We start from the raw sequence: 18,396 nt of genomic DNA, 5'->3' as shown, positions 1-18,396 counted from the left end.
ATTCTCCTATCCAAATTTCAGAAGAGAAAATACTGGACAATCAATCAATCTCAAGACTACATAAAATACATCTATGTCATATTGAATAAATAATAATGTATAGTGAATGTGGAGAAGAAGATTTATATCATGATGAAGATGGAAAAAGACGAAAAAGTCATTTCTCTGAACATAATGGTTACCATGTTTTTGATAACTTAAACCGATCCATATGGATCGGGTTTTGAACAAAAAACTCCACTACCCAGGTCAAAAATTTGCAATCTAGATTTTCTCGAACCGAAATTGAAACTTATAGAGGAAGTGAACATGAAAAAATAATATATGAGGCTCTCCATCGTTTATTTCAAGAGATGCGGACAAAACGAATTACTTCTACTTCAAAGTATTGTGCATAAGAACTATTTTCTACCCAACAAAGAAACAAAGATTGTCTGAGAAGACCAAAAAATAGTAGCAATTTTATTGCAAGTTTTAGTACTATCTAAATCTCATCATCTCACCAATAACTTATTCTTAGTTCATGTGATTCGAGCATTTTATCAAATCCTCATCAATTTTTAAACTTCTATGGAAGTGAAAAATGAAATAACTATGCTTTTTGAAACAAGCGTTCAATTCGTAATCCAACGGTGAATAGCACTATTTCGAATAACCAATGGTCCCATCAGTGGTAGCAGGCTGAACCATTCAACTATCCTGAGGACAAGCCATCTATATATAGGAACAGAAGAGTCAATCCACGACGAAAGGCCAAACAAGGTTTCCCAACAAGGTCAGTTGGAAAGCCAAACTTCCATATCGACAACTGAAAGAGATTCCCCTTCTATATTTCACTGCAGCTGTCACCGAAAGCCACAAGATTTACTTGTGATAAAACACCAGACAGTGTTGTTTCGACCCGTCAAACTCTCATCAGTAATGCTAGGCTGAACCGTTCAACTGTCCTAAAAAAGACAAATCTGAAAGTGAAGGAGATGAAATCACCCCTACATCATTTATGTATCACTTAGGTCTTGTAGTTGATGTTTCTAAGGTAATATTTTAATGACGTCTGACAAATGTGAACAGATGAATATTAATTTTTATTCACTCAACTATCCTTAAAGAACAAACCTGAGTGAAGGTGATGACATCAAAGCTGTCAAAGCTGTTCCAAGCTTTGACATCGACAACCGAATGAGATTCGTCCTCTGTCATTCACTGTAGGTTTCACTGCAAGTAAACTAGTTGAAACCAGAGCTCAACACTACTCTTTTCCAGGCTTGTCTTCTGAGGAGAACTGAGTCCAGTAAAAATTTGGTTATTCAGTGATGACACCTATTGTGTGCAGAAACAGTTCTGGCTGCTGTTGGATCGTTGCTATTGAATGGTTCTCTTGCGTTAGTAGTAGAATTTAGACATGGAGCAAAAATATCTAGAAAGAACTGATAAGCCGAAGATTAGAACAGTTCACTCCTAATTATCTGCCTGTTTAGTTCTTCACTTTAGTCGTCTCTTGATTTGCATTTGTTGTGATTTTTGGCACTGGAATCATTTCCATCGTTCTGTTGATTTTTGCTCACTGTTGATGGTAGTCTAAGATGTTACAGCATTACAAATATTCAAGAATCTGATGATATTGATAGTTTTCTCCATTTGAAATGTTACATTTAAAGTAAAGCAACCTGTCAGAAGATAAGCCCAGAGTCAGCCATGACCCATGCTGAAAGATTCATTAATAGAAAGGCATCACTATTGTTCAATGGAGGCCTTGGACATCATTTATCTATACGTCTCTTCCCAACAGCAAAAAATCTTCAATCTTTCTTTCCACACCTTAGATTGACTTAAGAAGTCTCAATTTTTTCAATTATTCAACTTAGAAATTTGCAACGCTACATTAATTTTTTCTCAGGTCAGAAGGTTGATCCTTCATTCCTCATTGTAAAGTCTCTGTCTACTTTCAAGACAGCCTGGTGGAATTATACTGTTTCGTGAAATAGTTTTACGTTTGTTATAGTTCAACAAAGCAGTGATGATAATTCTTCAACTAGCTTCTTTGATTCAATTTGCGAGATTCATATTCCCAGGAAAATTATATCCAATCCTCCACTGCATCTAATCCTGATCATCTTTTGACTAGCATTACAGAGTGAAGACATCCCGTCGTAATTATACGTTCTTGTTACGGATTACATTAGATCTATAATTACGAGCAAAATGAATCGTTTGATAAATTCTGTGAAACCAACTTATTAACTCTTGATTACGATGTATTTCACGTCTTCTGTCGAAACCAGGTTAATCTTCATGAAATTAGGAAAAAAAAATTGTTGGATAGGAGTACAACAATTATACAATGCGTTGAACCGTTGTCGAGATGTAGGTCAGTTTTCCGAGATATACAACTGGATAGTGTGCATACGTATTGCTGATTAGAGAGGATTCTAAATATAGAAGCGAGTTTTTCCACCTGATGAGGAAGTGTGAGCGTTTTCTACAGGGAGATTAACATTGTAGGAGTTTCGGAAAATGAATTGGTGAAAATCATTATTGATTATTTCACAGCGATGAAACGCTTCTTCTCAACACCGATAAAACTGACAGCCATGACATTAACATCTAGGTGTAATTATTCTTGGATGATATTATTAGGAAATGAATATTAAAAGGAAATAAATATTTCGAAATCAATTTCGAAATATTAATCTCTCCCAACTACCTACACAGTACGGTCTGGTAAACGTCTGTCCGAAAACAACTACTTCCCCGGCTAATACCACGCTGGATATTGAATTATATCAGACAGACATTTATGCAAGATTTCTCACAGAGGCTAGTCACGCAGATGTTCCTCGTTCATTCAGCAGCAGGACCATGGTGAAGTTATTTAAGTAGATCACCTGCAGACCGCGGTTTCGAGGTATTACCTCTCGTCAGTACAGGAAAGATCCTACCCAGACAGCAAAGGTGTCATATATGTAGCGGAGCCGTGTTGAAATCAATCGAGACCCAGACAGTTTGCTGTCTGTGTAGGATCTTTCCTGTACTAACTAGACATAACAGCTCGAAATCGCGGTCTGCGAGACTAGCTATGAGGAATCTTGCATAATAATAATAATGATAATATTTATTCAGTTGGATCATCTATAGATGACATTGACTATGTCAAAACGTGTACAAATACAAAATTAAAAATACAAACTGCCTGCACTTTGAGGCACAATATACAATTTACATAGATAATATAATAAAATATATAATATTCAAAATTTGAAATAATCTGCTACTTATGCAACAGTATTGTTATTAAAATCGGCCTAAAATGTTGGACATGTATGTAATATATAATAGTCAACCAAAAATCTCCCTAAAATGTTACACATGTTAGAAATTATCATCCATGTAATCTTTGAGAAAATAAAAGGATTTATCCACGAGCAACTCTTTGATTTGATAGTTATACTGTTTTAGAGCCAGATTTTTTATTGTACTTGGAAGTTTATTGGGACATGATTCAGATGCAACTAATCTGTGTGTTGGCACTTTCAACTGTAGGGAATTTCTAGTATTATAATTCTTATAACCATTAAGAGTAGTTTGCAACTTGTCCTTCTAGTAACTCCTGCTATATACCTTATGGTTCTTTTTTGAATTTTGAGTATTCTGGAATAATCACTACATGCTCCCCAAGCTATAATACCATAGGAAATGTTACAATGAAAGTATGCATGGTAGTACATTAATAAGAGTGATCTATTTACATTCCAGCGAAGTTGTTATCTGCCTGATATAATTCAATATCCAGCGTGGTATTAGCCGGGGAAGTAGTTGTTTTCCGACAGACGTTCACCAAACCCTACCGTGTAGGTAGTTGGGAGAGATTAATATTTCGAAATCGATTTCAAAATTCTTATTTCCTTATACGTATGTATCTCTCCTAGATAGTTTTTACTTTTGATAAAAATTAAAACTTTGCATAAATGCTTCAACAGAAATTCACAGGTTCAATTTCATATTATGATTATGACAGCTAGATGTTAACTTCACTAAGACAATTCCGAAGATAATGTAAACATGTTTAAAAACTATATGGTTGAAATATGTTTTTCTGTTAACCAGCTGTCGCACCTCTACGAACGACAACCCTTAGAAGTCGAAAAGTACGAGCTAAGGACTAACGAGGTGTTAACTTTTAACGTGTGATTCCTAACACCAATACAATGAACAGATAAAAGAGACCGAAATAAAAACGAATTGTCACACTTCACTGATTCACATAACCTCAAGAAAATAAGACAATAAACCTTCAATTCAAACTGCATCGTTATTAAACGGTTTTATTTCGCTTGCCCTGTTTGTTTGGGTCAAATTTAGTAATTGAAGTTTGATTCCCTTCCTGTTGACACATTCATCTGATATTTGGTACACACATTTAGTTTTGATGACAATACAATTTAATAAATTACGTATTATTGTAAATCCAAGATGGCCGCAGTTATAAAATGGCGGATAACATATTATTTCACAACTACCTCAATATGGGTAGCAAATGACAGGGCTTGACTAGTTGAATAGTAGTATATTTTGCAAAAGATGCATATTCAAGATAGCCGCAGCTACAAAATGGCGGATTACGTATTACCTTGTAATACTGAGGCACTAAATGAGCTAAACAGAATGAGAAGAATTGAAAAATCAGATATTAAAGACATAAAAATAAAATAAGTAAAAAAAAATCAATTTATGTTTAACGGTTTTTTTGAAAAAAGATAATAATGATGTAGATAATGTACTAAAAAATAATTCGAAAGGTCCAAGGTAACAGTCATCTTACCACTCTCCTCAGAAATCTAGGATACTGATCAGATAAAAAAAATTGTAAAATCGTTGGGTGTAGTATTTACATATTTACTCAGGTTACGCTACGCCCAACGAGTTTAATAATTGTTTTATCTGATCAATACTATAGATTGCTGAGGAGAATGGTGTGATGACTGCCATCTAGGACCTTCCAAATTTCATTTTTTTATTTTGGTACATTATCTATATCACTATTATTTCAATAAAACCGTTTACCATAAATATTTTTTTAATTATTTTATTTGAAGAACAAAGAATTGGACGTAGCCATGAGACTGAACATTAATTTGAGTGAATTCATTTAAAACAATGATGATAAAACTTCAGTAACGAATAGATCGGTACTATACAAGATGACTTGTGGTTCTTGTCCAAAATTTTATATCGGAAAAACTGAAAGAACTTTTTCCAAAAGAGTAAAAGAGCACAGAAGTAGTATTTTGAATGGAAAGACCAATTCAACATTTGCGAATAATTTTTCGATAAAGGAGCACTAGTTCAATCACGATTATGACGTATTGAATTTGGAAGAGAAAGGTTCAAAACTCGAATAAATTTGAATTGTTTTCCTTTATTGATTTCTGTTTGCACGGAGGAAATTGTAGATTAGTAAAGATATTAAAATTAGGTAAAATGGTAGCTCAAGTAAAAATTGTATTCATTAATATCCAGTCTTATGAGTTTTTCCTAGTTAATGAATTTATCATGTAGGAATTTGGCAGGTAGTGATGTTCATAATGAAAAAAAAATACTATAAATGTACAACACAGTATTGTGACGTCCGAAGATGCTACCGTATAGCGAAACACGTGTCGCGGTTTTGTTAACTTTCAGGTGGAAATCCCACATTGAAGTGTGGGATTTTCATCAAGTATTGATCAGATGGTCAGTTCTATTTTATTTTTTAAAGAAACAACTTCCATTTGAACATTGAATAACGCTAAAGAAAATATATTCTCTAAATAACTACTTTCACCTGAACATCGAATTTTTCGAAGTTTCCCAGATTTTTGTGTATAAATATGGGGGAGTGAAAAGCTACAAAACTTTCCTTTATTTTTTATTTCGTTAAGGGCCTCTCAAATTCATGAAATGTTTGTAACTTCTGTAGTTTAGTACAAAAAAAATAAGACACTTCAAATTATTCGGACTTTACAAAAGAAACATACTTATTATTACATATTTTTGTTTTAGCACATAGTTGCTACATGAAAGTTAGACTGACCGAAATCTCGGGTGAAAGTTCTAGAATTCAAACACAACAATATGAGTTTAGTTTCAGTAACTGGTGATCAAATATTATTAATTATCTACGTTAGTATTACAGTTTATTTATTGCTCGTATTTCTGCATAGCATATCTATTTTGATTTTTTAGTTTGCGCACAAAACCTGTTACACTTTTTTTCTTTAACCATGTCCTGGTCAGTTCCTGACGTAAGCGACTTTCGCAATGAAGGCAAGGTCATTATTTCACCGAATATTCAGTTGGGTGGATATGTAGGTAGTAATTTATTATATACGTTACTCAATACCAGTGATCAAAACAATATAATTGTAGGAACACTAATAGGAATAAATGCTGACAGTATTATTGTTAACTATTGTCGGTATATCCGGATTCATTCTATATATTGTTGAGAAAAGAGTACTGTTATCACCTTGTTTAATTTATATAATTAGAGTTAGAAACCGCAAATTTGGAAATTAAGATTCCGTGCTTCTAATTGTTTTAAATCTAAAAACAAGCACTTTTATTAATCACCAGATTGGTAAAAGCGCGCTTCACCAACCTCCTTCAGGAGCTGAAGATGAACCCTCGCTAAACAACGAGAAGGCTTTTTCTTCCAGTTTGTATCTGAAAGTTACTTCTTTGGATGTTCTTCACATCTTTGTAAAGAGCATATTTTGGAATTAATTGTTTCATTCCTTTCGTTGAAAGTAGAAAGTCAAAAACTTTCATTCCCAAAAATTAATCTCGTTTAAAAATATACCCTTTTCAATTAAAAAATAATATGTTATTATTCAATTATACATTTATTCATTTTTTTTACAAGTACTCAAATTAAACTTCCAACCGAAATCACTTTTCATCATCTTGAAGCTGACGTTTCAACGAAAAAAAAAAGTTTTATATATTGAAGAAATCATATTTCGATGGTTTCAATTATTAAATTGAAATTGAAGGCTTTTTTCTTTAAAAAATAATGAACAATTTGAAAAAATTATTAAAAAACTTGGATTTTTTGGAATGTTGCAACTTTTCAATAAATTTCAAGTATATCGAATCATTTTTGTAGGAGAGACAACTCAAAAATAAAACATTGTTTTTTTTACGTTTTACTTGGAAATTTTTAGGTTATGTCAAAAAATAGCCATTACAGAAGTTGTAAATTTTTTATTCTCTACAACCTTCACCTTCAACTTTCCTTGATAAATGCCCTGTTTGGCCGGAATTATAAAAAACTATAATTTTAAACCGCCTACAACCCCTTTAATGATCTTGGAGTGGAGTCTACGGGTACTTGTTTTCTAATTTCTTGAAATATTTTCTACGCTTTCTGACTATCTTTATCTCGAAACTACTCTCTCCTCTTTTATGCATTTTGAGGAGATATCTATTCCGCACTAGTTCTTTTCTAAATCTCATAATTATTATTTCAACTAATACTTCACAGTAATATTTAGTTGACTCTGTCCGACACAATTGGCTTATGTGCAGCAGATGTGTTCAATCATTGTGAACACTTACGTCATCCTAATTTTCGAGTTTATTAAAAGATCCGGGTTCAACTTTGTAGTGCCACACTTAACACTCATTCAAAATTGATTATTGTTTATAAAATTCTTAGCAATATATGAATTTTGTATCTTCAATCCGTAGTATTCCGTGCTGATATATTCAATACTTTACAGAGAAATTATACTTTTTGATTGTATAACTGTGTGATAAATGAAACAAAATCAGTGTCAACGAACCTTAACAGTGATGTATTTACATATTGTCTGATTACTCGGATTAGAAGTCTCAAAACTTGGGAGTCCTGAATTCAATAAATTCAATTAGCTCATTACGATTTTCGTCCCGAAGTGGTCGACCTACAGTAATCCAGGAACGAGGATTTGAGGATGCTGGTGGAGACTGACCCATCACAAACTGAGCGTCAGCATGACCACATTTTATTTGAGAAATCTACCTAGAGTGTCATTGAAAACCTACTGAAATCTACTGCAATATATTTGAAGAGCACCAACATAGTGAAAATTTGAGTTTTGGACCACTAGGTGGCGATTGTAAAGACATTTGAATAGCATGACTCATTATAGAAGGCCTTGACCTTCTTACGGGTATGGGCCAATGGACGTGGTCTAATACTTGAAGTAGCAAGTTGCTTTATAGTTGGTTCTTTGTTGTTGGTTATTTTGAACACTTGAACTATTTCAAGTATTAGATTTCAAGCTTCAAAAACAGAAATGTTTCCCAGTTTGAAATGAAACTTTGAATTCTTTGAAAACGAAAAGTGAAATGAGGTTATGTATTATTATCTTCTTCTTCCTTTATTCGGAGGTTGGAAGCATTCCGGAAATGGATGTTTTATGATCTGTATCCAATTTGTGTTCTGTGTATCGAAGCGGGCAGAACATAGAAACAATGAATTCATGTCATCTATCAGCGAAAATTCATATAATGCAATTTTTCAATTAGTGTTGAAAATCTACCAAAAAAGCAGAAATCTACCAAAAAAGTAGAAATTTACCGCATGTGGTCAACCCTGCTGAGCGTCAGCTCTCTTGCGATCGACAGAAGTTCTCACGTTTTTCTTTGCTTTTGCGCAACCAAAAGGATCCTTTTTTCGATCAGATCGTCACGTTCAGGACAGTGATTGGACACCGATGAGCCATCCAAGCACTTCCCAAAGGCAAAAGCCCACTAAAAAGACCATGGTTACTGTGTCCGCAGCTGGTGTGATCCATCATAATTTTCTGCAACCGGGCCAAACCATCATAGCAGAGTACAACTGCGTACGCAGTTGCGTACGCCGGCACTGGTTAACAGAAGAGGTCAGATCCTGCTCCACAACAACGTCTGTCCGTACGTTTCACAAATCACGGTCCGAAAATTGAAAGAATTGAGCGTCGAAGTTCTGTCTCACCCACCATACTCCCCAGGCCTCTCGCCAATTGGCTACCATCTTTTCAAGTACTTTGATAACTTTCTCAGCGGTGGAACTTTCGCCAATCAGGCAAAACCAGACAAAAACGACCTTCGTCGATTTTATCGAATCTCGAGCACGCATTTTTGTGCTGACGGAATTAATCGACTTGTGTTACGTTGGTAAAATTGCACTGATTCAAATGGCGCTTACTTCGATTGAATTGAATATGTAGATATTTACTGAAATATTACAGTTTAAAGTAAACTCATAAAAACGGACAAAACTTTTGAAACAAATTAATGTTATAAACTGTTTGACCTGAAACTGATGATTTTTGGTACGTAGACCCACACTATACGAACGAGTGAATCCTATGTTACTATTGACACTATTCTAGTTGATCGTATCATTCAGCTTGATGGTTACCACAATAATTATTTCCACTATGGGATTTGACCTGAATAGTAAGAGCTCGCTTTCCTCAAGCATATTAATTTAAGGACACCACATCATATGATCCTTACAACTTTCGTCGATTAACCATCTGCTGAGAAATCAGATGATGACATTATATATTCTCTGAAAACACTTTGTGTGGTGTCACTGAACCTCTTATCCAATTTGTAAAGTTTCAGAAAAGTTTGCACATTATATAAGTGGTTTTATAATTTCTTCAATATGCATTGCAAAAATTGTCGTGTTGCAATTTAAATGTTCTTTTTTAGGTCGAATATAAATGTTAACATCATTAAACTGTGATTTGGCTTCATTTAGATGCTTAGAACTGCAAGATTACATAACAATATGGAAAAACTTTAAACGTCTTTATTCAAATGGATCATTCACACATGCATTATTCACGTAAAATTGAATCAGGGAATGTTTCATCAAATATCATCAAATATCAAATCAATGAAGTCGCCACGGAGCGCCAATTAATTTTTGTTGTTTCATAATTTCATAATTTGTATTAATTTCTTCTTCAATTATAAAAATTGTTATATTTCAACTTATTATTTGAGACCATACATAGTTTATAATCATTCTGGTTTCTTTCAGTTCATATAATAAGTTGAATATTTGACTTGATAATTGACTATAAACTGGATATTTTTGAATCGAATTTCCCAAATACATTCGATTTGTTGACATGCATTTTTCTCGTACCTGCCTTTCGAAAACCCCGCAGCATCAGGAGCATATAATGTTTTTCTTTTCATCTTAGACACCGATTCCTATGCTCTTAGACGCAAGTTGCCTCTGTCTTTTTGTTGCACTGCCTGTAGCTGAGGTTTACGTTACACAACACTATTTTGTTCAGGTGCCCTGTAATAGTTTCCAGCGGGCAGCCATGTGATTATTTGGAGCCTATGCTAGCTCTGTTGCAGTAATTCTTTAGTTTATTCCTCAAAAGATTCCTCTATGAAAGTTCATCTAGTAATATTTATTTTCCTTTCTGATCAAGTTTCTGACCTGATCCAGAACCAAAGTACTTCTACAGCTGGTTAAAGGGTCTTCCCACAAGGACTTCTGAACTTTGACAATTGATGTTAAAGCTACATCTTGTGTTGCACTGTTTGGGACCTTTGGTGTAGTAATGAATATTACTGGAGTTTTATCCCAACATTAAACCGTTATTTTTAAAACCTCGACACGTGTTTCAATAACCAAGTGAATATCTTCAAGAGGAAGATTAATCTTCCTCTCGAATGATGTTATAATTTAGTTCGGAAATTATTTGTAATAAACTTTATTTGGGTGAATACATAACTGGCAATATTATAAATTTTATTTACAAAAATGAGAAGTTGAAAAAAATTACAAAATTGAAGAAACCAAAAATTGAACTTTCCTTCGGTTATCTTAAAGGCGCGATTTTGTTCCATCCTTTACATAAAAGAGGACGTATGCTTCTCCACTCACAAGTGACTTTGGTGAAATTGGTGACACGTGTGAATCGTTGTATTTGTGCCACGCGCTAGTATACGGGTGTCTGCAGTATGATGTATAATGTCCTCTGTTAGTAGTCCCACTGTGATTTAAAAGTGCATATAGATTATAACAAGTAGCCACATTTTCTCCTGCAAAATTGTCCATATCCAATCTTTCTAGAAGAAATTCGATAACATCATTCAATTTGCCTCTACTTTCCGTTGGAGAGAATCTTTTTAAATGTATTACTAAAATATAGGGAAACTTGTGGATTGATAGGGACTTTATGCATTTTCTCCTTTCCTTGCATTTCGAACACTTCGGTTTTTCAATTCCATCCAAAGTTTCTTCTCTTGTAAAATAATCTAAGCATTGCCACAAACTCAATTGGTCGGTTCTTTATGTGTTATAATTCACACATAATGGCATCAATCGGTCTTTCAATCGAATAAAACATTTCAATGATATCTCACACACACATTGTTTTATTTAAATTTAAAGATAGGAACCGCCTTTATATAATAATAATAAACGCTTTTATTGACTCTACAAAAAGTAACGCCAAAGGGCAGAGTTCTATCCCTAACCGAAGAAAGGGTTTGTTTTTCCATTCAACCCCCAAACAAATTTTTGTTTGTGTGAAATATTTTTCTATTATTGAGTTCATGGAAGAATGGTTTGTTGAATTTTCCAAATACGAGGAAAACCTATGAAATCTTGGGAGACCTCAATAAAGACAGTCTACGGAATGATAATAACACTGTCAAGATACTACCTGTAGACAAAGTTAATGTTATTGTTGTGGTGACTAAAAAGTATAAAGAAATACAGTTTAAGGTTCACCGAAGGGCAAAAAAAGATGTTCTCACAGATCTGGAAATTTAATGTTCCTTAGAACTGAAGCAATACTTACTTCAAATATTGTACTACTACTGACTCTCAAACATTATATAACACTTCTTTGATTGACGACTTGTATATTTTGTGGAAATTCATGTTCACTGAGGATACACTACAAAAGTTTTGAAAATGGTGTATTAGCCGAAACTAGTCAACAATAAAGAAATATCTTGGAAAATGGAAAAAGTGTATTTTTGTAGTGTATCCTCATTATATAACACTCTATTATTTAAGTAAATGAAACATTAAATCGGCATTAAAATAACCAATCGGTGGGGCTGGATTCTAAGTTTGTGAAAGAAGTTGCTCAATTTATAAGAAGTTGCTAGCTTGGTAAAATTAAATTGAATAAGTATCTATTTTACAACTTTTACAACTTAGCTGTATTAGATCAAATGGCCAAACGTTCTTCGAACAAATTCTAATAGACCATTGAAAGTACAATCCATAAAATATTTCTAATATTTCTGCAAATCAAGAAGCTGGTAGAAATAGCCTCTTTTCAGTATTGGATCACGAACATTATGATTTTTTAGATTCTGGTCTTAACTATAAGTCCACAGTGAAAACTAAAGAAGAGAACAGGGTATGCAGCTCGTTCGGCAATCGATGTTGAAGTATGCTTTGGGAGTCTCGTTTATCATTGACATTCGTGGTTGATTATTCTGTCAATCTCATAGATGGCATCTCCGAGAGAAGAGATGCCATAGCCTTTTCTAACTCATCCTTGTCTTTTGAAGATAGTTGTGTCTAACAGTGGACGTTATTCAGCCTAGAACCACTAAAGAGACCTATGAATAATCGAAACAGCTTTTGATGTTGTATCAGGAATGATTTGTGGATTCTGGTTTCAACTAAGAAACTACAGCCAAAAAGAGAATTCAGAATTTTCGGTTTTTCGCGTATATTTCAGGGACCAAGAGAGCCAGAGTCATTTTTCAATATCAATCAACAGTAGTCGAGAATAATGTAATCTACTCTCAAACTCTTACCATTTTAGCCCCGTGTGACTATCTAATATTTAACATACCTTTCTTCCCTTTTTCAGTAACTTCCTCCAGCACACTATTGCAATCCGAATCATAACACTCCGGCAAAATATTTCCGGTCCTCCTCTTTCTCATCGCGTAAGTATGCACGGGCACAATCAACTTAGGTCTGGGGATAACAAAATCGTTCGATTCACCACCGCCACCCTTGCGTGACGTAGGTGATGTCTTTTCGCGTATTTTCAGCTGCTGTGTCACTACTTTGTGTTTTGGAATTGAACCGTTTTTGTATAAACTATGGTACACTTCCTTGTAATCACTGTCCGTGGAAGCGGAAGAAGACTTGGCAGAGCACCGATCACCGGAAGAAGACGAAGAGGGGTAGATGTTTTTTGGAGGAAGACGTTGTCTAGGTTTTTCGGAGTGTTCGTAGTATCCGCTGTCTGTCCTGGTCAAAGATGATGTTTGCTTCGACTTTTCCTCGTCCACTTTCACGATATACTTGTTCTGATCGTCTATCCATGTGCTTACTCTCTCCTGAGTAACCTCCTCAGAGTCCGAAGATCCTTTGGAGGTTTTTCGTAGAGCCTCGATCAACTCTGGTAAAGGGTTTGTTGTGATTCTAGTACTGTCCTTACCTATTTCTGTACTCACTTCGTCAAATCTCACAGACTTTTTCATGTGTTTTTGTAGATCTTCTATCACAGTGTTGAACTGTTTGGTATTTTGGGAAGGCATCAAGAGTTTCTTCCTAGGTTTAGGCTTCGGAACTGACTGAGCGTCCAATTTCAGCTGCTTATTAGACTGCGAAGGAAAGAAGTACTTGTTCACCTCGTTGTCCAGGTTCCTCGAATTTTTCGAGTTAATCTTTGACAAACACTTGTCACTATGATACTTCAGCCTCATGCTGTCTTTTCCAGTCTTACTTTTCACAGGCACGGCGTAAAGATCTTCCCCTTCTTTGTTGATCTCATCCAGAATGTTCTGATACTGACCTAGCCTACTGGATATGGTTCCCTCTAAGCTCTTGTGGCTGTATTTGTCCCAAGAATTTGAAGCAGAACTATGATTCGATAGAGATTTCTGTGTATCTTCCCAGTTGGCCTCATACTGCTGACTTCTGACCTTATTCGAGATGTCCATCTCCAGCCAGGCTGGATCGTTGATCACAGCTTTCCCTGGATAGTGTTTTATCTTCATTTTGACGGAATGAACTAGCTTGATTGGAAATCAAATGACACTGCACAATACAGACAAAATCGATTTCGCTTTCAAAGTCATTTTCTATTTCCTCGGTCTTGCTCTATTTATCTGAAAACAATGACTATTAGGGATATTTGCACATATTCGTATATAATGTAATGAGGCATAGCTGATTGTATTCCATTGACCTGTTTCGCAAAGTAGAACTGATTTTATTTCTCGGGTGTTAACGATTACAATGCACGGATTATGTTGAGCTTGGCTGGTTAATAATAATGCATTAAAAATTAATTGTGGTTTATGAAGAACATAGTTACATCATAGAGTTTATATGGATATACGTTAAAAATGATGTTGCTGGAGAAGAAGTGGATTGGTGAAAAAAAATGATTAAAACGAATATTCCTGTAGAAGTCCATGAAACAACAAGGTAAGAACTGTGCGAAGATGAAAGTTCAAACAAAACTTCAAGGTAGCCGCGTGTAATGGGGTGGGAATCAAGATTGTTTAGCAGGTTCGAGTTCATTCGAGGTCAAAGTCACCTTGTCAACAATATGGGGGTGAATGAAGATCATTCAAGGTCAAACCCAAAGCACTACTCCAAAGTCACTTCGCCTGCGCCGTGTGACGTCGGTCAAGGTCGTTCAAGGTCAAACTCAAAACACTTCCTCCACCCTGGCTACGTCATGCGACGTATGTAGAGGCTATTTCAAGGTTGAAAGTGGTGGGGGGAGGTTCTGAAATCGGCTTAAGCCAACTAACCAGATATAATATATAGTAATGGTGGAATAGTATATGGTGAATAGAAAAATGTGATGATCGCATAATTTGATGTTCATATAAAAGTAGTTGTTTCGAAAGTACTTTTTCAGTTTTTATCTGAACATGATCTACACATCTTTGGAAAGAGTTTATTTTGAACTTAATTGCTTTCTTCCTTCTTCCGGAAGTTTCTCACATTTTTTGTATATAGTTGGGAAAATTAAAAGTCAGATAAAAGTTTTTTCCCAAGTTAAAAAATTTAAAGTTGAGAATTAGGAGGTCAACGTTGAAAATTCGAATTTAAAGTATGAGATTGTTAGGAATTTCTTGGTCGAGTTGTTACCGAAGTGGTTTTTTGTTAGTTTTCTGGAATTTCATTTCTATATTCTGTTATTCTGTTGCATCTAGTTCTACCAAGAAAAAAAAAGTTGGGAATACTTTTTCACTTGCTATCGTCCAACCCGTGTTAAGAATCACACGTTAAAAGGTAAGACCTCGTTAGTCCTTAGCTCACACAAGTTTCGACTTCCAAGGGTTGTCGTTCGTAGGGGTGCGACATCTGGTTAACGAAAAAAGAAGTGAAACGGAAATAGTTTGGTATCGTACTTGGAACTGCAAGGTCAAAATTGATAGTTTGAAGTGTGAATTTTGAATTCAAATTCGAAATTACGCATTGAAGTCGGATTCACTAGATCAAAGTCGAAAGAACGATTTTGAGGTCGAAATTGAAAAATCAAAGCATAATATAAGGGTTCAAGGATTAAAAAAAATGTTTGAATTCCATTTTTGAATTCCATTCTTATAAGGCTCATTTAAAATATACAATATATCAAAATATCAATGTTTGAAAAGTTTAGTATTCACTGAATTCTATTTTTCATTCATCAGTATCTACTGTAACTTGTAATTTGTTTCAAGTAAAAATTGATTGATGAACATTATTTCAATAAAAGTTTTAGGGTTGAGGAAAGTTATTACTTTCTTTAAAAAAGGTAATGACTGAAACTGCTGATTTTAGTATCAACATCAACACTGACCTTTCAGAAAAAAGAATAGTTTGAATATTCCCACATCAAATATCAAATTGAGATACCCAAACTACCATGGCTCAACTAGTTTTCAGAGAACCATATTTAGTATAAGCCTCGCCCATCAACAAAAAGTGAAATTAATACATCTGGTGGTTGTACCACTTATCAGTATATTTTTAATGATTTCAATACAATTTTGTGAAATAGAAAGTTTTCTAGTATGCTATTCAGGATTTATTGACAGAAGTGAACATTTAATGAGAAAAATGATTGACATATTGATAAAAAGGCTTCAATAACAGGAATGCCTATGTTTTCTAAGAATAAATTTTCATGCGGAAATCATTAAAATAATGATCAATCCTTTCCCAGAAATGATATAACAAAATAATTTTAACTTATCGACCAGTAAATATAGTTGAGGACATTAGGAAGGTATGGAATTAGATTCAACTTCAAATCAAGGTGGACATTGGTCAGGAAATCCTTGAGACCGCATATTTATCTAGTTCAGTGAGTAATTACGTTTTATTATTGACGAATGTTACTTCATATCCGTATTGACTTAATAATTTTCTGCCTGGCAAAAACTGACAAAACCGGAAATTTGAGCAAGCATTCCAAGAATAGACAAAATACAAAATTCTGTGATTTTCAGCCAACGTTTTTAATATTTAGTGTATCTTGAGAAATCATTACAGTTTTTTCTAGACCCAACAAATTCTACAAACTTTTTTCGTTTTCTTGGTACATGAATGAAAGATTTTAATCAAATTCATTTTTAGTCTCCTAATATCAGAATGCCTTTTAGAAGTAAATCAAGTATGAAGGATATACATACTTCGAAATTTAGCCCAGAAATGTGAAGGAGTTTTTATTAAAATCCAAGTGGAGATTTATCCAACTTTCAGTAATACTTCTCATCATGAATGTTGCCTAGATATTCCAAAACATGGAATATAAATTTTGAATAAAAATACAGAGTGATCTATTGAGAACGTAATGGCAGAACTGTCATGAAGGGGAAAAACTTCCAACTCCAAGCATTTACAAGATATGCAGATTTGAAATGCAATCGATATGTTTTACTTTATTTTGTGGCAGCCGTTTTGTGACTGCCACCATATTGGATTTACAATGATACAGAATTCATTAAATTATATTGTCATTAAAACTAAATGTGTGTACCAAATTTCGACTTTTCTCTCGAAATTTTGTCTTTAAACTCGAAATTTCGAGTTTAAATATGTGGCCCTTCTGCGCTTCCGTAATGAACAAACGGGGCAAGCTAAATAAAACTGTTTGAAAAGAAAAAATGGTTGGTTTATTGTGTCTGTAGACTCAATACAACCGGAAATAATAGCTTGTTGAAGGTTTTTATAAGTCTCTAGCATTAAAACTAAGCAAACTATGTCCTAAATAATGTAGATTCCTATTTTTTTCGGCAACAAACAATGTGAAAATCACCACACCAATTGAAAATTGGGGTGATGTTTTACCAATCGCTTTACGTATTTTCCGGAAGTTTGACCCGTTCACAGGGCTTACTTAAAAAAAAACTGAACTTGAAGTGAAGAGAGCATTTTTGTAATTTCGAAAAAAAATCGCCTTCCCCTCAAAATATCTCAAAAACTATCAATGACAAGTATATTGGAGGACGAATATACATTATACTCATATTTTGGGTATCATTATTAGTTTTACAAATATGCTCTTTTCACTTCGAAGTGTATACCGGTCAAACCTTTAGAACATATTATATAGAGTGGTGGTAATTGGGGTGTGGTTTTCCCATTTTTTTGTCTCCTTCATTTTCGTCATAAGTCGTTCAGTTCTGAAAAAAAGGTTTATGTATTTCCTGCCAAAAATGTATTGCTTTTTTATTACTCCACGTTAGAACTTTCATTTTGGCGTTCGACGAATAAGATCCAAACTTCAACAAGCTTTTATTCTTTTGTATTTGGTCTACTGACACCATATACACGCAATTTCATTGGCTACTCTTAAGCTACATTTTTACTAGAAATGAAACTTTTTGACAAAATTCTTATTTTTTGCAAAGCAAGGGTTTATTGGTTGAAAAATTGACGGAATTGAGTCAAAAAGTATCGACGTTCAGAAAAAATCTGCTTAGAATTAGTCAATCTATATATTTCCGAAATTATTCTCGATGAAAAATTTTCCACCCTTGAGAAGGGGTGTCATCCGTCCTCAGGATAAAAGAAAACCGATACAGAGTCAATTTTGAAGTAGAGGATAGGTGAGGTGAAGCTAAATCCAACTTTTCATAAACATCGGCGGTGTTTGGCGAAATTGTACTACTATTCAGAATTCTCTGTCCATAACTTACACAAAAGCTTCTAATTCTGCAACCAGTTTGGTTATAATATCCATTACTAGATGATAGACTGAAGAAAAACAATTTTATGGTTAACGGTGTTGAAGAAAATGAATGAATATTAGTTATTCTCGTTCTGAATTCTGTTGTTTCTGATGAAATAGGTCGTACCGGGAAATTGAATAGTTCTACGAGTGAAAAATGAGGCCATAAATCTTGATAAGCGCTTATAATAAATTG

At 34.2% G+C, this 18,396-nt stretch overlaps 1 protein-coding gene across 6 annotated transcripts in view; it reads right to left on the bottom strand.

The window, feature by feature from the left end:
- LOC111509749 (cGMP-dependent protein kinase for) overlaps nucleotides 1-18,396 on the bottom strand; it is a 509,933-nt gene that overhangs the window by 67,704 nt on the left and 423,833 nt on the right. The window contains exon 2 of one of the 6 annotated variants that reach the window (XM_074175923.1): nucleotides 12,864-14,133. The exons of the other annotated variants lie outside the window; for them this stretch is intronic. Coding sequence (XP_074032024.1) covers nucleotides 12,864-14,022 — 1,159 coding nt within the window. The 5' untranslated portion in view covers nucleotides 14,023-14,133. The remainder of the gene's footprint in view (nucleotides 1-12,863; nucleotides 14,134-18,396) is intronic. 6 annotated transcript variants of the gene reach the window in all.

This window comes from Leptinotarsa decemlineata, unplaced genomic scaffold, assembly GCF_025532065.1.
Source record: "Leptinotarsa decemlineata unplaced genomic scaffold, Ldec_3_MD MMD2_tig00001393_RagTag_RagTag, whole genome shotgun sequence".
NCBI classification, from domain to species: Eukaryota; Metazoa; Arthropoda; class Insecta; order Coleoptera; family Chrysomelidae; genus Leptinotarsa; species Leptinotarsa decemlineata.
The sequence above is the reverse complement of the archived record's forward strand: the minus strand, read 5'-3'. Positions and strand labels throughout refer to the sequence as shown.